At 50.3% G+C, this 26,371-nt stretch overlaps 1 protein-coding gene across 1 annotated transcript in view; it reads right to left on the bottom strand.

The window, feature by feature from the left end:
• Positions 1-672: 672 nt before the first annotated feature.
• The window catches only part of ANP32A (acidic nuclear phosphoprotein 32 family member A), a 34,704-nt gene continuing 9,005 nt past the window's right edge, over positions 673-26,371 (bottom strand). The window contains exons 2-7 of the mRNA XM_061157986.1: positions 8,641-8,790; positions 8,286-8,408; positions 5,752-5,950; positions 4,270-4,367; positions 2,094-2,157; positions 673-1,893 (exon numbers count right to left, since the gene is read on the bottom strand). Of these exons, the coding sequence (XP_061013969.1) occupies positions 1,832-1,893; positions 2,094-2,157; positions 4,270-4,367; positions 5,752-5,950; positions 8,286-8,408; positions 8,641-8,790 (696 nt within the window). The 3' untranslated portion in view covers positions 673-1,831. The remainder of the gene's footprint in view (positions 1,894-2,093; positions 2,158-4,269; positions 4,368-5,751; positions 5,951-8,285; positions 8,409-8,640; positions 8,791-26,371) is intronic.

The following is a 26,371-nucleotide window of genomic DNA, read 5'->3' as shown; positions in this document are numbered from 1 at the left end:
AACTACCACAGGATGTGGTATGATCTTTCTGGAAAACACAGAACCTTGCACGAGACTTACAAACGTCAATTTTTGGTACAATGACTCCTAAGCATTTGGACTATAAAATCCACAAAGAGTGTAACACAATGTCTAGTGGTTAAGCTGAAAATAACCTGAATATCTTACTATTTGGTTAGAATTAAGTAAATTAATGGACTACTGCATAGCCATTTCAGGCATATGCTTTTGAAGCCTCTTTAGAGGGAGAAACTATCATACTTAACTCTAAATGAAAAGGAACAAATCTGTTTTGTATGTTCCTTTGGTTTTCCTGTATTCTTTTTACAGTCTGAACAACAAAACAATAAACTAAAAATAAGGTCCCAAGGCTGGCTTTTTGGTGTTTAATAAACCTTTTTATATCTTTATCTTTTTAAACCCCCATCCCCCACCACTTCCCTGCCCAAATCCAGTCTTTAATGAAGACTGCACACCAAGTCTTGAGTTGAGACCCAAAGTAGCCAAACTTAGTATATCAGGTTACAGATCTTTTAAGAAAAACTATTTTATCAGGTAACCAACGTGAAGCTTCCTGTCCCCTACCCTCACTGCCCCATCAGCTAGCAGGTTATTTAGACAGCATCGTAGACCAATGGCCTGTTGGATTCAAAGAAGCCACCCCCAAAAAAATTGTATAAAAAGATTTATTGAAATTTATCAATGACAAACAGACATAAAACTCAAAGTTTGGCTCTTCTGAGGGGGAGGAAAACCGGTGCAGATGTTCTTTTATACAGATGAAACATGGGCTAGGAAGTCACGTCACTTGGAAAGCAATCCAGAAGAGGGACAGGAAAGCAAACCTGTACATTCACTAGGAATTTGCAGTCATTTCAGATTTCCACTAGGTAAGAAAATACAATTTTGCATTAAGTTTTTCCGTGCTCAGGTGTATGAAAAAAAAACCCAGCCGACATGCAGCAGTGTCTCCCGTGCCTAGGTCTGTAAAAATGGTCTAGGCTGAGCAGGACACACAGAAGAATTCTCCTGTCATTTTGTAAAACAAAGCGTTCTAATATTTTACAGAACAAGATAGGGACAGTTTTGTTTTATTATATCTTTGAAAGAGGTTGAGGTTTGAGGGTTTGCTTCTTCTCTTTTAATTAGAATTACCGAATCCATTTTACTCCTAAACTCTGAAGCCTGCTGTTTCCAGCTCTCTGGCTCATCACTCAAGAGTGACATCAGAGTCTTCTCAGGAGAGCAAAGCCCACCACCGTCTGGGAAGAGAGAAAGGGGATGGAAGACGGGGAAGGTCCCCCAACCAGTGCCAAGATTCGCCTTTAGGTTGCTATTTACAAGCCAAGGCGCTTGCTGCCTCTAGCAGGCCGAAGAAACGTGAAAATCATGGGATCCGGAACAAGAGGTAAGACGCGGCTGGTGCTCAGCCCTCCTGGGCTTTGAGAAACCAAACTGAGGCCAGCCCTGGCCTTCCAATCAACTCAAGAGACTTGGGAAGTATCAGGAAATGTCAGAGATCTCCAAATCGTCCTCTTTGAGGGTAAGGAACAAATGTTCACTTGTGTGTACTCAGCTATTGCATTTACAGGGACAGAACCAGACACAAAGAAAAATTAGGGGAAAAAAATAAAGAGTGGCAGTAAAAATAGTATTTTATTCCACCCCCTCCCACCCTCCCTCCCCCCACAACCCCCAGGACACTTTCCCCTCTCGTTCCCACAGCAACGTTACAATCAGAAAAAAATAAGTTTCGGGGGGCGGGATTTGGGGGGGTACGGGTAAAAACAGTCAAATCACAATAGGAATTTTTCAAAATAGGTTATTCCACTTAGTCATCGTCTTCTCCCTCATCTTCAGGTTCTCGTTTTCGCTTCTGACCCCTTTCTTCTTCTGGAAGAGTAAGGAAAAGGCATTCAGGTTAGACATGGATCTCGCCTCTGACTCTGTCCACCCGCCGGGAAAGCAGGGATCCCAAGTCTAGGACGCTTTGCCGTCCCTGGCAAACTGAGGCCAGGTCCTCAGGGCCCAGCAATCTACTGTGACCGAAGGGGTCAGCCTGCTACCCTCGGACAGTAAAAAGGCTGCCATACCACCAAGCTCCTCTTCATCTTCCTCATCGTCTACTTCCCCGTCGTTATAACCTTCCTCATCCTCCTAGAAGAGAAGAAGACATTGGATTTCAGGAATGCCCTGGACTCGAACATGGGGAAGAAGCCACTTTCCCCGACCCTGAGCTCAGAAAGGTGAGGGCCAGCCTCTCAGCATCCCCAAGGCTTGGTCAGGTGAATCTAAAGCAGAGGTTCTTTTACATGAAGGACAACCTTTTATGAATCTGTAGAAAGCTTTGAACCCCCTTTCCGGAGAACACCGGTATCACATACAATACCTGCAAGAGTGGGGAGTGGGGTGGATTCGACGCCCAGGTTAAGAATTCCTGAACTGAAGTCCTTGCAACTCGGGCAGCTCTGCAGTGTGCCCGCCCAGGGGAACAAGTTCCCCTGCCGACTCTCCATCACATGAAGTGGGCTGAACTTTCATCTGCCCTCAATCTAGTTTTGGTTCAAGGGAAAACCCCAATCCAGATTCCGTGGGTGGGTCCAGCCTCACCCTACCCAGCCCCTTCACTTTCTTACAAACTTGGATCACTTGGGAGGAGAGGGAAAATGCCATGTCCTCCCCTCTCCTTGAAGAAAATCACTTCCAGCTCCTTGAGATTCAGCAAGGGGTGTGAATTCACCCTCAACCCAGGACCACACTTTATGCTGCTCCTGGGGGTCCAGGCTAGTTGAATCTGCATGATACTGTTCCTGAAGCACCAGGCAACCCATTGTTTAAAAAGAACTTGGCAATAGACTTCTTTTTGTCAAGGGAAATATCCTTTCATAATGTCACCAAATAGTTCCTTAATCAGTCTGTTTGCTAAGACTGTGCGTGTGTGTAAGCTCTCCTTTACTGGAAGCTGGAAATCTGCAGATGGTCAATGAGATTACAGAAGAAGAAGAAAAAACAACACACCACCACCACCCAATCCCAAAACAAAAACCTGCATTCTGGAGGTGCCTGTGACAGGAACAGCAAGTCCATTAGCCAAAATGCCTTATTGCCCTGTCCTGGCGGGGGAGAGGGGGGAACCCGTTTTGCTATCTCTATTTTTAAAAGACACAATATTCTTTAGAGGTGAACTTAGCAGCCTGCACCTGGGCAGAGACACCCAGAAGCACCACTCATGGGGAACCAAACCTACGTCACCAGCTTTTCCTCTGACCCGGAGCTGCCTCTCCCCAGCATGAGGGACCAGCCAGGAGGTCCCACCTGAGAGGGCCTGTGTGGCAGACAGGTGTCCATGCCCTTGACGGGGAGAGATAGGAAGTTAAGGGAGAAGGCAGGTACCTTGTCTGTGCTGTCACCATTTTAAACCTCTCTCTCTAACTTTGGCAGTCAGATTTAGAAAGCTGAAAAGTCAGGGAAAATGACTGTGCTCTAGAAAGACTCAGAACATCCATCCAAGTACAAAACCAGGCACACAGAGCCAGGACCTTGAAGGGTGTGAAAACCGAAAATAGTAAACACTCCCTGTCCTTAGGGGTTTTACTTACAAATTATTTTATCCTCTAAACAATCCAGTGAGTTGATCCCTATTTACAACCCAGCTGTAAAATGACACCTATGAAGAAACGGGCTCAGAAGGTCAAGCAACTTGCCCAGAGACACACAGCTAGCAAGTGGTAGAAATGGGCTGCACCCTGTCACAGACACATCCCAGACCTTGTTAAAAAAGAATGCCAGCCAGTGTGTTAGGATAATGGCACTTTATCCGCTGTGTGCAGGGGACCCTTGCCACCCTCTGATGTGGAATCCAGCAGTGTCTTATCCTATTACCCACCAGTTCAAGGCAGTCCTTGATTTTTCCCCAGCATACTGTAAGTGCTCACTGAGTATCTGAAATAACACACGAATGCAAAAAGGTGGAAAATGGGGATGTGGATTCTACGAGAACTGATTCTCACATGGAAACAAATGCCAGGCTGTCCCAGAAGAGTCCCCTCCTTACTGGCCTCCAGAATCCCCTCTTTTCCAGGGCCGACTGCAAGGCTTGCCTCGCCCAAATCAGCCCAGTAACAAGCCCTAAAATGATTCAATACACATTCAGGGTTCCTGGCTGCTAAGGCCCATCAGTGAGACAGTTAGTGGGACAGATTCAGACGCAGCAAAGCAAATAAGGGGGACTCCAAGAGATGGTCCCCCCAGCCCAGCCCAGCCTCTTACCTCTTCCTCTCCACTCACGTCCTCTTCTTCCCCTTCCTCCTCCTCCTCCTCGTCCTCCTCGTCTTCCACTACCTGAGCATCTTCATCGTACTCTTCCTCTGCGAGTGGAAATGGGGACAAGGACAAAGGGGTGGTGAGCTGACCCCTCTTTCCCACAGTACAGGCCCCAGGTTGCTGGGCCTGGCACAGGAGATGCACTCCTTGATAAAGGGGCCACAACTCCCACACCCACCCAGCTCACAGCCTGGATGCTTTAATGTGACTGAACACAGCCTGAAGTCATCCAAAAGATAAGCATCCTAGAATGACCTCAAAGGTAAGCCCTCTTCCCAAGTATTCTGAAAAGGAAAGATCCCACATGGAAGCTAAGATGGCAGAGAAAATGCCAGATCAGAGAGCCAAGTTACAGAGCCTAGGAAAGCCAAGAAGTCAATGCATTCAGAGAGAGCATCGAGCCAAATTCTACAAGTGAGGAAGTCGAGTCCCAGAGGGGAGAAGTGACTTGTTCAAGGTCACACAAGGAGTCAGCTGCAGAGCTGGGCTTAGAAGCCTGGTCTCAGGATTCCAGTCCTGAGACTTTTCTGTCCCAGCACAAGATAGAACAAACTAAGGCAAACAGGATGTCTGAATACCTAGTAAAATACTCCTACCTAAGAAGGGAAAAGCACTCTCATCTGTGAATTATTCAGGCAAGATCTCAACCCTCAACTTCTGCCACGAAGGCCTGCAGGGAAGTGGCGCTGAGCTGGCAGTGTGGAGAGGAGAGGAGACGGGAGGTCCTCCTTCTTTTTCCTTCTCTCCTTCCTGTAAGTCCCTGACTCCTTACTGCACTACTAGGGAGCCCAGGGTACTGCCTACAACCTCCTCTGCTTCCAAAATCCCTGGGGCTCCCGAGTCCTCACCCCCAGGTCCTGCCATGGGGTCCTATGGGCAGCAGCCACCAGGGGGCCCCACAATCTCACCGGCCATGACCTCATCTCCTCCACATGAGAAGAGGGGACCCTCAGGCCTTGCCCCACCTTCCTCCACCTGCTCATCTCCTCCCCGGAAGCAAATCCAAGTCCAGTGTCACACTAGAGAGACACCATAGGATCTCATTTTGGGGAGGACTTTGGAAAAGGGAAAAAAACTGAAAGGAGGATTCAATTTTTTTTTTTTTGGTGTGGACCAATTTTAAAGTCTTTTAATCTGTCACATCTTTTCTTTTTTGGCTGCAAGGCATGTGGGATCTTAGTTCCCTGACCAGGGACGTCCCTCAGATGGTTTCTAAGGAGTTACCATGCAGTTGGAGAATCTCGGATGTTTCTCTGGGCTCAGGCCCTGTTATTACAGGGGTGTCAGTTAATTAGACAGACCACAACAGCAAAGTGGACAGCCTGCTCCCCTCCACAGCTCGAGAAAGAGGTCGACTGCTCTCAGGGACCAGCGACGCCCAGTCTGCCCCCTGTAAGACCCAGCCTGGCCTCCCCTGGCGCCACCCACCATCCTCGTCCTCCTCGTCGTCGTCCAGGCCCTCCACGTAGCCCTCGGCGTCTGAGTCGGGGGCCTCCTTGTCGTCCCGGTCGTAGCCATCAAGATACGTGAGCTGCGGAAGGAGCTTGAACACGTTTTCTCGGTAGTCGTTCAGGTTGGTCACCTCACAATTGAAAAGGTCTAAGCTCTTGAGGTTTTCTAACTTTTTCTGCAAGAAAACAGCAAAGTCAGCCGGTGAGCAGGATGAGGAGACAGGTGGGCTGATGTGAGACAGCATGCAGAACTCATGGGAGAGGAGCAAACCCTGGTTTGGCTCCGCTTGGTTGTGTCACCCCTGGCGGGGAGCCTCCTGTTCATTCATGTGAAAGATGGGGGGCTGGAACTGAGGATCTTCAAAGCCTCACCCAATGCCAGCACTTCTGTTCTGCAACCACAGCCTTTGCCATAACACAGACAAGTTTGAAATTAACCTGGGGCTCTCTTGTTGCACAAGCCAAGAGCTCTGGAGCCTGCCCTGTGTCTAAGGAGCCAGAGAGGAACTGAAAAGGCCACAGGAATGCAAACTACCTCCTTCTGGGAATAATAATAATGGCAATTAATACTGCACTTTGTGTATTAACTCAGTTAATCCTCAACACACCAATAAAGCAGAAATAATTATTAGTTCATTTTATAGAAGAGGAAGCAGAGGGCAGAGAATTGGGTTTTGATCAGGCAGTCCAACTTCAGACCTGTGTTCTTACACTCTGCAGTACTGCCTGTCAAAAAGGACAAGAGAAAAACCAATGAAGGATCCAGATTTTGTCCACAGTACTTAATACCGATGGGTTTAGCTGACCGGCTCTGGTCCACGTCACACTTGTTGGGAGCTGGATTCTGATGCCCGGGAAGTGAAGGGTCACAGAGCTGGCAAGAAACAGCTACATCTTTCCAGTTCCCTCATCTTCCAGGAGAGGTATCCCACCTCAGGCCAAGTCCCTGCTCCAGTGGGTCCAGGCCTAACTGGTGATTGAAGAAACTGTCCCTCAAGGTCAATGTCAGCAACAAGGTCATTCTCTTGAGATTTCCTGATTTGAGACCTGGTCATTTTCAGCAGAAGGTCAAGGGTAGGGAGGGAGTTTGGGCTGTGGGCTGGGTGGGTGAGGCCCACCTCTCCCAACCAAATGCAGTTCCCCACTCTCAGGAGTGAGTGAAACACAATAATCACACCGATAACCAGGGAGGAAACTACAAAGACACGAGTATTCTAGGCCAAAGGAACACTGTGTGTGTGTGTGCACACATGTGCATACACAGTCTCCATAACTTGCCTCCCAAAATACACATACACAGAACTTCGAAGATTTTTTTTCAGTTTATAATAAAATTATGAAATCGAAGTTTCTAGGTAGATAAATATAGCTGCTTTCCCCTAGGAGATCAGAAGAAGTCCTAAAAGAAAGTTCTATGGGAAATCTATTCTCATAGTTGACCCCATGCCACAGATTGGCAGGTAAAGCCTGAGTTTGGAGGAGAAATGCCAGCCTCCCATTCTGCCACACAGGCACATCAACCAGCCCCTCAAGTACCCACAAAGTACAAGGAATGCTTTTTGGACAAGAACCAAAAACTGAGAGATGCCCCAACTGCCACCTTCTATACCCAGAAAAAGGAAACGTGCAAACTTAGCCAAATATCCTTATGGCCCTTTCCTGATTCTAAGGTGGCCAACTTAACGAAGTAATTCTTACGTATATATTTATGCTAAGTGTCAGTTTAATGCAGTAGTATCTCTATATTTCAAAAAATAGAAATCAATGATTAATTAATCAAAAATTAATCAATGGTACATCTTACAGTTGATTTCCTTAAAGTCAAGTGAATACTTTCATTCGGATATGGGTAACACAGAAACTGCTATTCTGACCATGACCTGACCTTTTCTGGTGAGTGTATCCTGAAGTCTGGGTGTGCTCAGCTCTATGTGGACAAGCAAAGGAGGACACGCTGCCCAGGTCTTTGAGTCCATGGTCACCATCATAGCCAGGACTGCTGACCAGGGTCACTCTTCTCTACACCCTTTAGAGAAGTGCATGGGGCTCCAGTACCATACAGCGTTCTGTTATCCCAGGGCACCTGCATCAGGCCCAACCCACCTTCAGAGGCACCAACCTCTGGGCAGTGACCCAAGGAGAAAACAGGCAGCCACCTTCAGGGCCGGCTGAGTTCCTGGATGGCCCCTCTCTCCCCCAGTGAGAGGCACAAGCCAGGCTCTAAGCCCAAAGAAACGACAGCTCGGGTTTCCAAAGCTGAGTGGGAACTCTAAGAGGAAAAGCACCAAGACCAGAAACTGAGGCCTGGGTCCTACAGCATCCTTCACACCCTCAGGCTCTGGGTTAAGCTCTCTTAACTTCTAGAGGCCTCAGTTTCTCTATAGACAAAGCAGAATTCTATCTCATAGCACATAATTAAACACAAAAAGCATGTCACACAAATGTAAAAGTAGCATTTCCTGGTATCAACCCCTCCCATCCCAGAGGAGAGGGGAGGCCCCGATGACTCACCAGTGGCTCTATTGTGCTGAGGTCTTTAATTTTGTTGCCACTTAAATTTAGATGCGTGAGGTTCGGACACTTTTCTGCCAATACTTCCAGGCCCCCTGAGATTCTGTTATCACTTAGTTCAAGCTAAACGAGGCAGGGAGAGAAAAAGCAGAAATGACTCTTAAAATGAAGGCTCTGGGCTCAGGCGTTCAGCTCTTTACAGACGGGCCAGGAAGGGAGTCAGCTCAGGGAAGGGGCAGATGTGCTGGAGCTTGGCCTGGCCCCCCTGCAGTTATGCTCCCTCAACCTGGAGAAATGACCGGGTCCTCCTCCCTAGCCCAGCTCCCAGGCACACCTGCGCCTCCGTTCTATTTACCTTCTTAAGTTTGTTTAACTTTGGTAAGTTTGCGACTGAGGTGAGGCCGACGTTGATTGTACTCAAGAACTCCAGTTCTTCAAATTCATCTGTGAGGCCTTCGATTTTGCCTTCATTCGACCGACAGTTGTCCAGGACAAGCTCTTTTACCTGGGAAGGGAAGGAGGGAATGAATCAATCGGGGTGAGGAACGGGGGTTGAGGCCGGGGATGGGGGGAGGACAGGAGGCAGACCAGGAAGCCTTTCAGCGCCAGCACCCACCCTGGTCTTTCTCTGCTTTTAGCAACACTGAGGCAGGGTGGGGAGAGGTGCTGGGGTGACTGGAACTGCAGAACCAGGGGACCCTTCTGGACAGGCATCTTGGCTGGACCGGAGAAGACAAATCCAATAACCCCACTGCTGACAGCAAGGTTGGGAGTTTCTTTCCAACCCCGCTGCCGCACCTCAGCCCCCAGGCTCCCCACTGCACCAGCCACAATGCTGTTAGGGAACCTCTGGGGCTTGACATTCCTTCTGAGCCCCTCACCCCAGGGTCCACCATGGTCCCAGCCTGACCACCTTCCCCTCCTCAGTCTCCACCGTCTTTTCACCTCTGAGTCCATGACCCTCTGCGTGCGGATGGGCCCCGGGATGTACCTGAACCCTACCCTGCTGCCACAGTCAGAGCCAGCCCACCCAGCCTGGCAGTCATCACCTGGCCACTGGCTTGGCCTACCCCACAGTAAGGGCTGCAGGCCAGGGGCCCAGCAGACTCTCCATTCTGTAGACCAGTGCTGTCAAACAGAACTTCCTGTGACGATGGAAACCCATCCAGGAGAGGAGCCACCAGTCACATGTGGCCCGGTAAGCTGAGACTGAGGAGCTAAGCTTTAAACTTTATTCAGCTTTAATCAATCAAAATGCAAAGAGATACATTAAAGTTACCACATGGAATACCACAGTTCTAAACTTTGCTCTTCAGGTCCTGAGAGCCAATGTGCAAGGAAAATGGACATCCACAAGCCCAGGATGAACCCACACAGAAATGCTGGGCTTGGCAATGTCCAGAAGTTGGTCTTTGGAGATACCTCTGTGGCCCTGCAGGCCTCCTGCCTCCCTGGAGGTGGTTCTGCCCTGTTAAGAGACCTTAGAACCCCTCTCTTATCTTCTTATCCAGAAATTGGGCCCTAAGCCCTTTATTTCGAATGAGGGAGAAAGAACTGATAAAGAGCTACAATCTCACTGGGTTTTTAAAAGGCAGATTTGGCTACAGGAGAGGGTCCAGGCTCCAGCACAGATGGTAGGGAGACAGTCTGAGGAAGAGTCATCAGCTCTCAAGCCTGCCATGACCCAGGGGTGTCAGTAAGGGATGCCAGGGTGCCTGGCCTGCCAGCAGATGCCCGGAGCTCTCCACTCCTGTCCTAAGCTGATAGGGGGCTGCTCCCCAGCCTTCCATGGACGGTGGGTGCCTTAAAGGTGATTCCTCCTGGCTGCAGCTGGTGGCTTGACACTGCACTCCCACCTGCCTGGTCTCTGCAACCTCCAGGAAACGTGTACTGATGTTGCCTGGATCTGATGCTCCCTGGGACTTCCATCCCTAGGTTTAGATTTCTCACCCATGGGTCACTTGAACCAGGCCTGTCCTGTCGACAGCAGTCCTGCATTATCATTCCTGCCCCTCACAGCCTTTTTTCCTCCTGGATAAGCGAACAAGGCCTATCCTAACCAGTCACTGTCCAGGGCTGCTCCCCACCTCTGGGCAGGTCCATCTGCCCAGGGTGACTGTCCACCACAGTGGTCCTCTTACTCGGGCATCACTGGGACATATGTCCACATGGGAGAAGAGAATCCCCAGCAGGTGTTGCGCCCCTCCCTCAGTCTGCCCTTGCCAGAGGTCAGACTAGGAGAGCTCAGGGCCTGTTTGGGCCACAGCGCCCTGCAGGTGCCCTGCTGTCTTCTTCCTTGGTGGAGAGAGGTGGCCTGCTCAACTCAGGACAGGAGCAATTTGGCAGGAGGGGTGAAGCCAGGTGCAGCAGCTCCTATCCAGAGCCAGCAAGCTCCCAGCCAGGAACCGGCGCCAAGGCCCACCTTTCCCTTGGATCTGAGATGGGGGAAGTTAAGTCCTTTCCCCCTCTTCAGGGGAGGACAGATGTCCGGGTCAAGCCCCCTTCTCAAGGTCACCGGCAAGAGACGGGGAGGAAACCCCGTGAGGCCTTCTGCCCCAGGGCAGGTCAGTGCAGAGCCAGGAAGCCAGGTCTTTGGGGAGCGAGTGCCACCTCCTTCGTGGGCAGCTCTTGCTGGGGTCACACGACTAGGCTCCTTCAGTCACTCCTTTCCTTGGAAGGCCCTGGGAATTCTTTAAGTTCCATTACGGAAAGACAAATATGAGGAGGCTTTCCAGTCCACCTTCAAAGATTTCAGACATGTGGCTCTCTAGAGGGGTCAGGGCTCCTCTTCTTGTGGCCAGCAGCCAAGGAGGAGGCCTCAGTAAGGGGGGCCAGGGGGCGGTGCTGCGGAGCCAAGGGAGTTCCTCCGGGAAGTCTGCCTCTCCCAGAACGGCTCAGTGCTGCCTGGGGATTCTCCAGATAGACCCAAGGTTCCAGTCCCAGCACCATGCCCAAACGGGTGGCCATTCCTCTTGGGGACAATATGCAAGACACCACTACTAACAACAATGATTGTTTCTTCATTAACAACAATCAAGGGCTCTTTCCTGAGCCCTCAGCAGGCACTCTTTGCAGGCGCTGTCTCATCTGATCCTCATAATCGCCCCATGGCGTGCTCCTGGGGTGCTGTCCTCTTGTACAGCCAGATCAGAACCACTGATCCTAAAGCTGCAGGAACAGGCCCCGATGGTCAGTGTTGCCACCGATGAGGAGGCTTTCCTTGCTGTTCCCAAGCAGGGTACAGGTTCTCCCAGACCCCCGAATCCAATCCTACAAACTACCCTGACTGCACTAAACCCCCTTCAGCCCCTTTTCTAGCTGTTCCACTGGTGGGATGGGGGCTACTCCCAGCTGTCCCCACCCTGGTTACACTTCCTCGGTAACCAAAGCACAAAACCTAACCCAACCCCCATTCCAATGACACTGCAGTCAGGAGCAAGGATCTGGACAAAGGCCGGGGGCCTGAGACCCCGCTCCTCCCCAAGGAGCAAAAAGCTGCTTCCCATCACTCGGAAGGGAGAGCCTACGGTGTCTGGAAGGCCAAGTGGCTGCTCCAGGTCTGTGGGGCCTTTGGGATCCCCACGGTTTCTGCATTTCCTTCCTGGTGGGGTTTCAGCACAGTCTGGGGAGAGATCAAAGTGGGTGGGGTAGGTGGGCTGAGGCTTACACCCTGAGGTTGCTGATATCACCAGAAAGCCCAAACCACGGGGGAAACCCACAGTTTCTTTGTGGGGTGATGAGTCACATTGGGGATGGCAGGTAAGCAGACTGTGACGTGTCTGTAATGGACCAAACAGGAAAAAACAAAAGGTCCAGTCCAACAGCTGACCTGTCGAAGGCATGGCATCCAGCCCTGTTCCACCTGCTTCCACGCAGGGCCACGCTTTCTTACAGCTCCAGGGCATGTTTCAAAACGTCCAACCCACCCCAAGCTTCCTTAAATTGACTCTTAGAAATCCTGCTGCAATTCCAGCCCACTTCCTCCCGTCTCTCCTTAGTGCTGCTGCTGCAAACCCTTCCTCCATGTGAAGAGAACATCCTTGTTACATCCAGGGTGTGTTCTGCTTAAAACAGAAAAAAAAAAAAGTAAGGCCCATTCCCCCCTGCCAAACCCTGGGTGTGAGCTAAGTGCAAAGTTAAAATTAAACTGAAAATTTGTACTTTGGGTTTAAACTCTCTCCCAATCCCACTGGCCGTTTAAAAATACCAAAATGTGGTTACTCTCTCTAGAACCAACGACTGGACTTACTCTGCTTCTATCAGGAGCTTTTCAGTCACTCCAATGACAACCTTCCACAGGAGCCTTTGGCTCATTCCTCAAGTGTTAACACCTAAGAGGTGTATGCATATTCATACTCGGGCCCCCCTGGAGATGACAGCAGGGCACTGAAGGTTCCTAAGAAATCAGACTGCCCGGCTCTGGCATTTCCTGAAAAATGTGTCCCCAAAGCAAGACGCGGCAGTCATTTCTCACCAAGGGGAGCTGAACCGTCCGTGATAAACATGAACACATTATTACTCTAAGGAAGAACCCGTTGCTTGTTTCAAAACTGTGAATCTTGTCTTCACAGATCTCTCAAATTTGACCATTCTTCTCTACTGCCAGCAATGTGGTCCTGTTCACGGTAGTCTAAGTCACTCTAGATTTGATTCTGCTTCCAAATGGGGTCTCTGTGACAGCAGGAATACTGGACTACTGGGAACAGACCTCTACCCGGAGGCCCAGCCCAGCTGGCTGAATGACCCTGACTCTATCCCTGAGGTCTCAGGCTCTGCCTTGCAGAAAAGGGACAATGATATCTGTTTAGCCTATAAAGCACAAACTCTGGCCTAGAAAACATTCTTGGCTTCCCGCCGCCTCCGGGAAAAAAAAATCAAGGTCCTAAACTGACCTAAGGAGGCCTTCTACTCTCAACCTCAGCCAACTTCCTCCAATCTCATTGCTCCCCACCCCACCTCTCACCCTTGCCTACAGACCAAGTTAAGCCCCCCTCCCCAGGAAACCTTCAGCGCCCAGCTCTGAGCATCCCCGGGCACCGAGGGCAGCTGCCACATGAATCATTTAATCGTGTATTAAGCATCCGATCCTCCTAGAGGTCAGGGACTGTCCTTCTCCGTAATCAGCCTAGTGGGGAGCGGACAGCCGAGCAACTGCTTAACAAATGTCCTGTTTATCGTGCCGGCCACAGCACTCGGTGCCAGGCATGCAAAAGGAGACACACCATTGTGAAATTAACAGTGCAACTGGTCTGACACAGGTTGAACAAGCCCTCCGTTTTATAAACAATAACAACATGTTCTGGTGTGTCTTGCATCTGCCAGGCAAGCCCCGTGAGGAGCTTGGTCAACAGTGCACCCTCCTCTTGACCTGACCCAGTGCTCTGCAAGCAGGTTCTCTTGCCTGTAAGAAACCCCCTCTCCCCACCCAGCAAGCTCCTGTGACACTGTCCACCTAAGCAGCGGAGGGGACGCGGAGCCAGTAACGATCCACAGCTGGGGCCCCTGCCAGCAGGAGGTGTTGGGGGCAGGCTAGGAGACAGACAGCCAGTAAACAACTCCGGTCCAGTGTGCCAGGGAGCAGGCCCGAGGCTGGAACAGGGTGCATGCTGCACATGCCTCTGCCCGGACAGGACGGACACGTTGAGCACAGGCAGGAGGGACCCAGCGAGACCAAGAATCAGGATGCACTCTAGCAACGCCAGGGCTGGCCAGACAATCTGCAGGGCCCAGTGCAAGATGAAACTGGAAGATAAGAATCCCCAGACACTGACAGCTCCCCAGACACTGACAGCAGCGCATTAAACCCAAGAGTGGGGAAGGACCTTCTAAACATGTGGCCTGTGTGGTCACACAGGCCACAGGCCCGTGGAGCTGGCCTGGGTTTAAATGGACAGCTTGGGCCTAAAGCAAAGCCCTCTCAAGGCTAGAACTAGAGAGAAGGAAGCTCAAGAGAGGACTGCTCTTTATTTTTCCAGCACTTCCTGAGGCAACATAGAGAGGTGGACAGAAGGCAGGCTCTGGAGGCAAACCGACCTGGCTCAAGTCCAAATTTCCCTTCGCAAGCTCATCACCTCACTTCTCCTGAGCTTCTGTTTCCTCCAACGACAATAGTGCCATCACCCGGGGTTGGATTAGATGAAATAATGCGCAGAAAGCACCCCCAGCTTGGAAAAAGCCAAGCTCCTTGACCCCCAGCCACCTTCACTGCTGTCCACGGTCAAGGGACAAGAATGGGCATCAAGGGAGACCTGCAGCTCTGAGTCCCCTCTGCCGCCCGCAGGGCCCTTTCATGGAATGAAGGCCTCTCCAGGTTCTAGAGAGCTGAGAATGGTGTGCCCCGAAGACAGGCCTCTGGATTTTACAGCTACACCTCGTTTTCTTTAGTTTTTCCCACTCGCCTCGAAGTCTGATCTCTCCTTTCTCCACATGGGCACGCAACAAATATTTGTAACTATGGTTTCAACCTTGTCAGTCCCTGACCAATCTAGTTTTCAGGTCCCAACCTTGCCACAGAAGAAGACTTAAATCAGATTGACCCCGTGTTTTTTTGCTGCTCATGGGTTTTAAGTAGGTCACCTTTTAAATGGGCCATCCCCTGTTGCAGATCCCATTTCTAGCTCGAAGGCCAACCTAAGACACCAAGGCAGCAGCGAAAGGGGCTTCTTCCTAGAGGTGCTCCATACGGATGATGGGTGACTGGTTTTGTCCTTTTAGCCATAAAGTCTCTAGTTTTGCTTAACAATCAGTGTGGCAAAACCTGCAAAAATCAGTCAAGTTCCATGGGGGAACCATCAGGCTCTGGGGGAAAAGTTGGACATCGATTTCAAAAGCTTAGAAAGGCCTTCAGGATCATCTAGGTCAGTGGCTTTCTGACCACAACCCACAGTAAAAAAGACATCGACACCTTGGCTCAGCACACATGTATTTTCGTGTGTTTACATGCACACACAGAGAAACAAAACTTACCCTGTTACAATTTTCCTTTTCTATTACATTAAAAGAAAAAAATTAACCTGATCCACAGTTTTCAAAATGTTGCTCTAGTTTAGCTCTCTTTTTCTAGAGGAAGCAGTAAGGTCCAGAGTTGGCTGAGAGCCCAGGAACCCCAAGCTGGGTGCTTCTCCAGCCACAGCACACCACTGCTCTGATCAGAAATCACAGTCCCCAGTGGAAGACCCTGGAACCAACCATGAAGCTCTCTCACTTCTGCTAACAGGAGGTTATTCTTCAGCCTTAATGGTAGCTAAGACTGGGATCTCCACACTGCATAAAGATCTTTTAAATTCTTAACTAAGGGGCAGGGTCCTACCTTACTTTAATACAAAAAAATCTCTCCCAGAAAAAAGCATCTAGGTCTCTGGATTTTGTTTGTTTCCTACAATAGAGCTCTGAAGGCACTGGGTGGGAGCACATGGCCGCGGGAAGTCGGTGACGCCATCCTTATTATTTTAGGGAACCATGGAAGGCAGGCTGAGGCTCGCTGCGCCACTAATGAAGCTATCGGCAGGGCCCGGGTAATAGGCTAAGCGCTGGCTGGGGGAGGGCCTGCATTAACATAAACCCTGTGACTGGCTCCCTCGCCGCCTGGAACCGGCTTCCTACCTCCTCCCCCAAGCGTGGGGAGGACTGGGCTTCTGCCTCAGCAAGGCAAAGACGGAGGAGCTGGTGCCACTGCAGATGCTTCCCGGCCAGAAGATCGGACTCGGCGGTAAAGTGATGACTGGCACAGTTGGTGCAGGACCTGGGCTGTGGGCTCAGCAGAGGGGCCTGGCTGGGCAGCGGCCCTTCTCGTGTCAAGCCTTTGCTTTCCTCCCCTAAGCCTCACTCTTTCCTTCCAGCCAGTCAGTTTCCCCTCCTGCAGGAAGCCTTCCCTGACTGTCCACCCCTTGAACTACCCATGCTTAATTTAAGAGCAGGTGAACAATTCCCAGAACAGGGGTTGGGGCGGGGGGGGGAGGCCCAGAAGGCTGTTTGGGAGACAGGAAGTGGGGAGGAGTCAAGCTGGGTCTGACTTTAGTGTGTGTGGGTGTGTGTATGTGTGTGTGGTGGGGGGACAGCGCAGTGGGAATGGGGGAGCTGAAGGTTTTAGAACTGGTAAATGACACAATCAAGTGAAAATTTAACAGGCTGCATCTTTTAAGTAGCTGTCCCTTGCTACCTTCAGTGGGTACTGGAAGGTGTGAGAAGTAGGAGTTGGAAGCAGACCCCAGTGAAGGCTTGGTCCTGCTGGGCTGTGTTTGAATGGAGACCGGGAGAAGGAAGGGTGGCAAGATGCAGAGAGGTACAGTGCCCAGGATGCTGGTCAGGAGGCCTGATGACCTGGACTCTGGGGCCCACTTCGCCACTACTTGCTATGGGCCCCGAGGGGAGTCGTGTCCGACTCTCTGGGCTGCTGCAGTACCCTAACTCGCACACTGGACTGACAGACACAAGATCCCTTCTAATTACAAAATTTTGAGGGTCTGTCCACTTTTAGTCTTAGCCCACATCAAAACTCAGTCACTGGTCCCCAAAAGGAGGTGGGAGATTTTATGGGCCAGAGAAGCCCAGTATTCATCACTGAGATGCCAAAAAGGAAATCTGGACTGCCAGGCAATTACCGGGATAATTATTGAAATTCGAAAATCAATCATGTTGTCTCTTATAACACACCAGGATCATAAAAACAGCCCCCAGGGCTGAAGGTGTTGGATTTCCAATGTGGGAGACTGGCACCACCCGTCTGACGCCTGCCACCTCACAGGACAGCTGGGAGCAGGCATCTCAACTCATGGAGTTGTTCGGCCTGCTCTACAGTCCTGTGGTTCATAAAACTTCCACGATTATCCAACAGCCACAGCACTGGCCCTGTGCAACAGAAGACCCCGAGGAGACAAGAGCAAGGCCCAGAGGGCAGAGGGGTACATCTGACACGACCTTCCCAAAACGCTGCTTTGATCACGTCAAGTCCTGTCACTCCTTGTCCACAAGCCTCTAATGGTCATGGGAGTCCAGTGTCAAATCCAGAGGAGGATCCCCAGCCCCCCGAACATCAACGCCTCCGACTAAAACCCTGTGCCTCTTCCAGGCGCGTCCCTGCCTCCCCCTCTGCCAGCCTCCCTGACTTCCCGCAATACGGTGACACCACCTGCTGCTCCCTTCCCATGTTACACTTTACAAAGGGCTCTCCAGGTATTACACTTCACTGAACCCGCTGGCAACTGGGTCCCACCCCAGGGACACCCGCCCCCGCGCCCGTCCACCCACCAGGGTCCTCCGGGAGCCGCAGCTCGGCCACAGGATGCCTGGCCGTCTCTCCTCCTGTGGTCTCTCCTCTCAACAGTCTTGCTGAGGTCTGACGTCCCAGTGTCCCCTGCTGGTGCCCTGCCCAGAGGGGCTGGCTAAGTAGTCAAACTGGACTGGGTCACTTGAGAGGAAAGGGCGGAGTAGGGGAGGGAAATAGTTCTGACCCTTCATTCACTTTTGAAAGCAAAGCACCCGGCTAACTCCACTGGGGCAAATCAACAAAAGGTACAAAAATGGCTTCCTGGGCCCCAAACCAATTTCCAGGGATTTCAGCCCTGCTGGGCTGGGACCACTTGTGGAAATCCCACCAAGTCCTCAGTCAGCAGGGTCTGAAAAGAGAACACGGCTCAGGGTCTCTGCCATGGGTCTGGTGTGGACAGTGACAGCTACCCACCCCCCAGGTACCAAGTGGGTGAATGGTCTGCAAACAGAAAATAATTCATTTCCTTAGCTTCATCACACGGTGATCCATAGGCCGGCAGTTCACAGCTCCTGCCGCCCAGCCCTGGCGAGCAGCACAGCCCACCTAAGACGACACCACACCTTCAGACACAGGGCTAGCCGCCTCCCACAGCCCTTGTATGGGCCTCTGCCTAACTTCCAGCTGGCTTTAGAAAAGTGCTTCAGAGAACCAAAGGACCCATCATCACACCTCTGGGGAACCACTGGATCTAATCCAGCTCCTCGGGCAACTGACAAAGCCAGGTGGAAACCAGCCCTGTGACTTACCCAGGGTCACAGAGCCCACCATGGAACTGAACCCTGGACCATTCTTATCCTCCTAACTTAGGGCCCACACCCCAAAGTCGCAGGTTTCTCCATGGTGATCTCCTTGCAGCAAGAGGAAACAGAGGAGGAGAAAGAGAACAGCTGTTAGGAAAAGAGCCCCAGGCCTGAACCTGACCCTCTTTGTGCCTGGCCTGCCTCCCCACGTGGCCCAGGAGGGCTGGCAGGGCAGAAGAGGTGGGGGAGGCTCAGTAGACTCGGAGAAGAAGCCCTCGACCTTGGCCTCCTTCCCTGCCACCTCTACCCAAACGACAGCCGCATTGGCAACGACAGGAGCCGAGCAAACACCGAGGCACGGAGGGCCTCGCGTCCAACCACCGATCGGAAACCGCTGATTTGGGCAGAAATGGGCACCAATCATGCAAGAAAACCTGAGGCTGAGGACCGAAAGTTTTCTCTATCCAAGACCACAAAGCAAATTAGCCAAGGGTCACACATAAGAAGCGATCTAATCTCTTTCTCCCTTAGAGAAATGGCAGCTTGCCTTAGTCTGGAAATTAAGCACTTGTGGTAAAAGTATTGGTGACCGAAGTGCAGGAAAGGCTAAGGAGTAATGTTAGTTCCATATGCCACTAGCTGGAAGGGGGAACACGGAAGAGCAAGGACGGAATGGGAGCCGAGCGGCGGGTGGGAGGAGGCGAGAGGGCTGGATCATGGAGGGAGAGGAGGAGAAAGACAGACACTGGGAAGAGGACACGGGCAGCCAAGAAAGGCAGAGAGGAAGAAATCAAAGGCTCCGTGGGTTTTTCTTTACTTCCAGAGTTCCAGCCTCTTCACCTCGATCTTGGTGGTAGAACTTTGCCCGTATTGACTGCTTTTTTAAAAAAATACAGTACAGGTTGAATTCACTGCTTTTCACAGATTTATAGCTGCTTTAATCTCGAAATGCCAAAAACAAAGACAAAACCTAAAAACCTTTATGATTCTTAAAGAGTTAGGGAGGGGCTGGACAAAGAGACGATGTAAAAAGAAGAAAAAAAAAAAAAGTCTAGGGACTTCCATAGTGGTTCAGGGGCTAAGAACCTGCCTTTCCATACAGCGGACCTGGATTTCACCTCTGCTAGGGGAACTAAGATCCCACTTGCTGTAAGTCAAGTGAGCCTGCATGCTGCGACTACTGAGCCTGAATGCCACGACGAGAAAGTCCGGGCGCTGCAACAGAGCACACATGTGCCAACCAAGACTCGATGTGGCCCAAAATAAACAAACAAACAGAATAATATTTAAAAAAAAAGAGCCTAGAGATTTTACTCTTCATCACAAGGTCATAAAGAAGCTCCCTGCCAAGGCAGTTAACACAGACAAGGCCGCCCCTGGTTGTGGTGACAGAAACAAGGCAGGTGGACTGAGGGTCCTCGGTCAGGGTCCCAGAACATTCTGCTCTGACGGGACCAAACCTTAAGTTCCAACGCCTGAAACAAACCTGAGGAAGGCGACAAGGGTGGGGAGCCTTCTGAAAACCATGACACTGGAAGAACAATGGAAGGAATCGGTGATGTTTAGGCCAGAGCTGAGGTAGACTTATGATAGCTGACTCTCCAACTGTTTAAAGGAGTGAGTCCTCTGCAAATACATTTATTCTGTGTTCTCCAGCGGCTCAAGAGCCAAGATCAGTGTGCAGGAACTACAAACAGGCAGTTTTCAAGCCCAGCGTAAAACACAAGAGAGTATTTAAATCTTTACAGCTGTCCCACAAAAGAAAGGGCTGCTCTAAAAGAAAAAAAAAAAAAAAAAAAATCAGTGAGTCCCCTGTCCCCTCCACTGTGTATGCATACACGTTGGAGGCTGCTCAGTGACTGCAAAGAACTGTACACATAAACAGCACTGAACAATTATTAAATGAATTAATAATATTGTGTAACGAAGCTCTGCAAAGAGATGAGCCTCGGGTCTTTTCACCTCTTAAAATGCTATTACTTAATGTATAGGCCCGATTTACTCATTCAACAATATTTACAGAGTATCTGTCAGATGCTGGGCACCCGTCGTAGGCAGTGCCCAGACAGCAGTGGCCAAACCTGGGTGCCTAGCACATGGATTTACCATCTAGCGGGAAGTGAGATAATAAGACAATATGTGTATATGTCTATACTCACTGTTGTTGCTCAGTCGTTAAGTTGTGTCTGACTCTTTTGGGAATCCATGGACTGCAGCCCTCCAGGTTCCTCTGTCCATGGGATTTCCCAGGCAAGAATACTGGAGTGGGTTGCCATTTCCTTCTCCAGGGGATTTTCCTGGACTAGGGATTGAACCCATGTCTCCTGGATTGGCAGGTGAATTCTTTACCAGGGAGCCACTTGGGAAGCCTATATGTCCATATACAACATATATAAATGCTCCAAAGGGGGAAAAAAAGAAAGAACCACAACCGTGATGAGGGAGAAGTTTACAAAGTCTACCAGGGAAGGCCTATCCGAGCTGAGCGTTCACTGGGGACTTGAAGCCAAGTGAAAAGAGGGCAGAGGGAACAGCCTGGGAAAAGAACCCAAGCAGGGGGCTTGCTTGGTCCTTTTGGGGAACAGCTAGGACAACAGGTGGTGGGAACAGAATTTGTGAAAGAGAAGGAAAGTGGTGGGAAGAAAGCCACTGTCACACGCACTCATGCACACCCATGGACATTCTACACCTAACTGGTGAAGGATGATAGATTTCACAAGCAACAGAAGGCAGAACTAGAACTGTCTGAACCACAGCAATGGCAGTAAGACCCAAGAGCTGACCATAAGCCAAGATTTCTTTTGCTCTTCCTTAGAGGAAAAACAGAGTGTTAGTCAGGATTGTGCTCACCCAATGTCTCCAGTATACCTGCTGCCTTGGCTACACCCCTGGGAAATAGCCTATGGCAGAAGGTTTTGCTTATGAGCGTGTGGGTGCATAAGAAGTAGTTAGAAAATGTGGTTTCGTTCCAGGCTTTACCATTCAGAACTGTGTGGCTTAATTTCCTCATCTGTAAAATGGGGAGAAGAATATCCCTAAAAACCCCACAGGTCTCTGTGGGACCAGATGAGGTAAACTGTGGTGTCCCGGAGGGCACAGGGAGGAATTTTACAAGCAAGTTTTGTACCCAGAACTTGGCACCCCAGGGAGCTGAGAGGAGGTGTTATGTAGCTCTGATTTCCCCACACTGCCTTTCACTTAGCTAGCAATAAATGTTTGCTGAACTGAAAAGCATAAAAATAACCTGGGAAAACATTCTGCCATTTTTCCCTTCCTATTAAATGGTAGCACTTTGCCAGAATGCTCAGAACAGTCTCTCTTCTCGGAGATCCTTCACTTTGGGGGAAGAACCAACTGAGTCACATCAGGGCAGAGTGTTCAGAGGATAAAGTCCCAGGATGGGGACGGGAACAGGTCTGACTCCTCTGCAGAAGGCTCCTGGCTCTCTGTGTCACCCCAGGCTTTCTCCAACAGCTTGAGCTGATCCAGGTCCAGGCCACCAATGAAAGAAGGGACTGCAGACTAGGATAGGGTCGGCAGCTCTTGGAAAAGCCCATGAAAACCAGAGACACACAACATATACAACATGCCATCCAGATGAAGCCTTGATCTAATCAAACTGCCTTGATGCAGACAGGGAGAGAGAAGACCAGATACACAGAACAGCTGAAGTCATTTCCATTCTTTCTTTTTCAATAAGTAACACATTCATTCTAAAGGTCTCAAAACCAAAAAACATAAGATACACAGTTCATTCTCCCTTCCATCCTGTCCAATTAACTATTAAGTATCCTTCCAGAGTTTGTTTACATACGTACAAATTCAGAATCTTATTTTTCTCTCCCAAATTAGCATATTATATATTGATCTTTGCCTTGCCCTTTTCCATGAAGTTTGTTATATCTTTTGCTGTAATGTTGCAATATAGATAAGCTGGCACATGTCATTTTGCATTCATCCAGCTTATTAACAAATGAGATGGAATCAAGACCCCACTTCTGATCTGCAGGGCAGCAGTCGTGGAGACTTGGGAGTTCTAGAATCTAATGGGCTCACCACTGTACCCATGTGGACAAGTTATCTCGCCTCCAGCCACTCAATACTACTACTTAGAACCTGCCAAATGCTACTAGTTGCACCAGGCTCCAGTGGTAAAGGTATCCTTCCCTTTTGCCCCCAGTGTCCAGTGTGGGATGGACAGGCAGAAGGGACCACTACAGCACCCAGAAGCAAGTTTAGTGTGCCTCAAAGGCCATCTGACCTCTGTGTACTTATCTCGCTATCTGGTAACGGGGTGGCCACATCTGCACCTTAGGGAATATTTAAAGGATTAAAACATAGTATCTGCCAAGTACCTGACATGAAGCAAGGCTTGGAGCAGGTGCTCAACAAAGGACAAGTCTAACTCCTGTCACAGGAGGAGTCTTGCTGATGGCAAGGACAGCAAGGTGTTCTAGGCAAAAAACACGGCACTGCCATGCCGTTCACCACACTTGCCTTACAGGAGGCTGGAAGGCACTATTAGTTTCTGAGGCAGCACTCAGGCCCCTAATTATGTCTTAGCCCACTTTTCTTGGAAAATGGTTTGGCTTTCTCCCACTTTCCAGACTCTCTTTCATAGTTTGAGGTCTCCTGGGTATGGCCCTCATTTGTGTGCACAAGCTCTCCTGTCTGAAGTACATTCAGAGTGGCCAGACACATATTTGTTAAGGCCCTGGCACAGAAAGGCAAGGATAGGCATGTGGAAAGGATTTTCCTGGGATTTCACTGACAGTGATATAAAATAATCATTTAAACAGAAAAAAATCTGAGGAGGAAAACCACTGAAACTCACATTTGTTTTGTTTACTCTGAAATGTGTTCTCTTTCACAATAATACACTTTAAAAAAAAATCAGAAATTCTGGCATCATCTGTTTTGCTTTCCTGGGGGAACAAATGCAGCAGACTTTATAACAGAAAAATAAATGGAAGTCAGGAGTCTAGAGTATTTCCATATTAGCAGCAGCTAAGAGGAGGCAAGAGGTCAAAGTTAAGATGCAAGGTTTCATGCACTACTGTGACGCCAATGACCTGGCTTTGCACCCAGCACAGCTCCTCAGTACTATGTGACCTTGAGCTAGTTCACTAGCTTTCTGAGCCTCACTCCCCTCCTCTGCTAAAGTGGGAATAACCTCATTTTGCAGTGTTTCTTTACAGATTAAATAAGAATAAATGAGTATCTATGTACCAGACACCGTTAACAGTTAAAAGCAAACAAAACACATAGAAAAGATATTACTTTCAATACTTAGCAAAAAAAGATGAAAATCTAGTGCCTTTAATTTGGAAGCTTAAAGCAGAACAGTAGGCATCAAATTATCCAGCCCCCCTAATACTGGGACGCCAGGCTCCTAACAGGCTGATTAATGAAGTCTTACTTCACCAGAAGCTCCTTTCATATTCATGCAAGACGCCTGCTTCCAGATGAAAACTCTCAGCCAATTAAAGCTCATCACGGTCCTTGGGAGAGGTGGGTCACAGCTGGATTTGTGACCTAACTGTGGGTTTCGCGATCTAAAATAAGCCCCGGGACCTGTGAGTCCTGCCTTACCACCCTTCATCAGAGGGTTTGGCAGGGTCTCCTTCTCCCACCCAAAGGCATCTGGCCCAACAAATCAAGTGGGAGGGCCTGAGAGGTCCAAATGGAATCCAAAACGTAGCAATAGGGCCCCTCAAGAAACTATTTCAGAAGGATGGAGAGAAGGTGTGCTAGGCAGGGAGAGCTTGTGGCTACCCAAACAGGGCCACATCTATGCCGAGACAGGAATAAGACCAGTTCCAGGTGGTGAGCCCGTGCCTGGGAGGCTGACTGGTGCTTACAGATGTTTCTGTTTCCCACCCCCCCCCCCACCCCAGCCATGAATGAGGAAATCAATCTACTACTGTTAATAAACATGATTTGGAAGTACCAATTTTTCAAAGTATGAGGGTCAGCTGGCTTGGGGAAAGGCCTAAGGTTGTCACTCTTTTGTATCATGTCATTAGCTCGTGAATTGGCATCTTAACCTCACTAGGTCTCAGCTTGCTTCTAGCAAGATGATTCATAGATACTTTCAGATGGAACATTCTAAGGTTCCGGCTCCTGGGGGCCAGAAGTCTAGTGTAGGTTACCTGAGTCTCTGTCAAATGCCACCTCCTCAGGGAAGCCTTCCTGGATTACTTATCTCCTTTAATACAGCTTTATCTGTCTCCATGGGACCTGTCACAGGAGCAGTCACACCTTTGTCTGGCTTACTGATGGTCTCCCTCTATGGAGTGGAAGCCTGACGTGGGCAGCCCAGATAATGTCCTTCTCCTGTTCACTGCTGTATCCAGAATGCTCAGGATGGAACCCAGCACACGGTAGGCATGCCATCAACACTGTAAGTGAAAATGAATGACCCTGCAGTGTTTTCCATCTGCAGATCTCTCTCTCACAACTCTTGTTAACAGGGACTAGCCAGCCAGCACTGCTCACCATCAGAGATATCTGGAGCCACAGCGAGCCTCCAGGGGCTAGCAAGCCATGTGCCCAATACAAGTCTGGCTTCCAGCACAGTGGACACCTTAGACCAGGATCCAGATCCCACTGGAGTTTAAGGCCAAGGGTATGGCTCAGAGGTGCTTTTTCACTTTCACCTCTGACTTTCCTGGGTGGCCACTCCTGACAATGACCACACTGGCCACGGGAACTGAGAGGAGATGGCCGAGTGCTGCAGAGGCCAGCTGTCTGCTCTGAACCAAGTACTCCCTTGGTTTTAAAAAGCCAGAGTGCCACTTCTGCTCCCGGACCGGCTGCTTTCCCCCCAACACTGCAACCTCGGAGGGTCCTACCTGAGAAGCCTCCCCAGGCTCCTAGACCACGCCTCAACGTACAGCGCTCGTCTCCAAGACACACAGAGGCATGTCTGCAACAGAGCCGCAAGCTAGACGGGGGCTCAGAGGAGAACCACTCATTATGGCAGCAGGCCAGCCTCTGCAGAGGCTGAAGGATCAGGCCTCCCAGACAGCGGAGGAGCTCCACTCAAGTCCACGCCTGCCCACTCTCCCTGGGCACCAGGGTACACCCGAATCCCCACGGGGAAGGGGAGACAAGCAGCAGGGCAAGGAATGCCCCGGTGACTGCGATGGCCTGTTCCTCGCCCTCCATGTGGAACAGGCCCCTGTGCCAGAACAGACAGATCCTCCCACCAGCTGCCAGGCGGGAGGCTGGAGGCCATATGACATCATCACAGCGCCTTCCCAATGCACCCAGCTGCAGGCGGGCTGTGCTGGGCTCTGCAAACCCTCAGTGCTGCCCTCCAACAGGGGGACTAAAAAGACACTGACCAATCCAAGGAGAGAAGGGCCACCATGTGCACCCCAAGGTGATTCCAGACTTAGTGGAAAGCCAAACACTGCTGCATGACCTAGAAATCCTGGGGACTTGTACATCTCGACATCACCTGGGATGGACACAACTTCCTCCCCTGCTTCCAGTGAGCCAAGGAAGACTTCCTGGAGGAGACTTCTCAGGAGCTGTTTGAAGGAAAGATGAAGGCCTGACCCAGAGGTCTGTAGCCAGGATGGAAGGTGAGAGGCGGGAGGGGCTGCTGACACACAGCACTCCGTGTAGAGAGCCCCTAACCCCAACCCCTGAGATGGGAAGGGGGAGCCTGGAGCAGGGGATGTCACTCTACTCCACCTCAACAAGAAACTGGGGGCTTGGTCCCTTGCCTGGGGCCCCTCCTGCCCTCGCCCACTGCCTGACAGCTCCAAGTAAGGTCTCCTTCTGAGGCGGGCAAAGACAGCGCTCCCAAGTACTCCCACCACACACAAGCTCAGACACCAAGCAAGGATGGCTGGCCCCCCTCGTTCCAGCAGCTCAATCAAGCCCAGGCTGGTTAGAATCTACGAACCTTTAGGGGTGGCCCACCTGGCATAAACCTTATTTCTTTTGGTCCTGACAATAGCCCCTGGGAAGAAAGTGTTAGTCCCATTTATATATGAGGCAACTGAGGCTCAAAAACGTGCCCTGCGATCGATCCTCCAGCCACTGGGCTCAGCAATCCCCATGCG

The sequence above is a fragment of the Dama dama genome, chromosome 12 (genome assembly GCF_033118175.1).
Source record: "Dama dama isolate Ldn47 chromosome 12, ASM3311817v1, whole genome shotgun sequence".
Classification (NCBI taxonomy): domain Eukaryota; kingdom Metazoa; phylum Chordata; class Mammalia; order Artiodactyla; family Cervidae; genus Dama; species Dama dama.
Note: the sequence above shows the minus strand (reverse complement) of the source record. Positions and strands in the feature narration are given on the sequence as shown.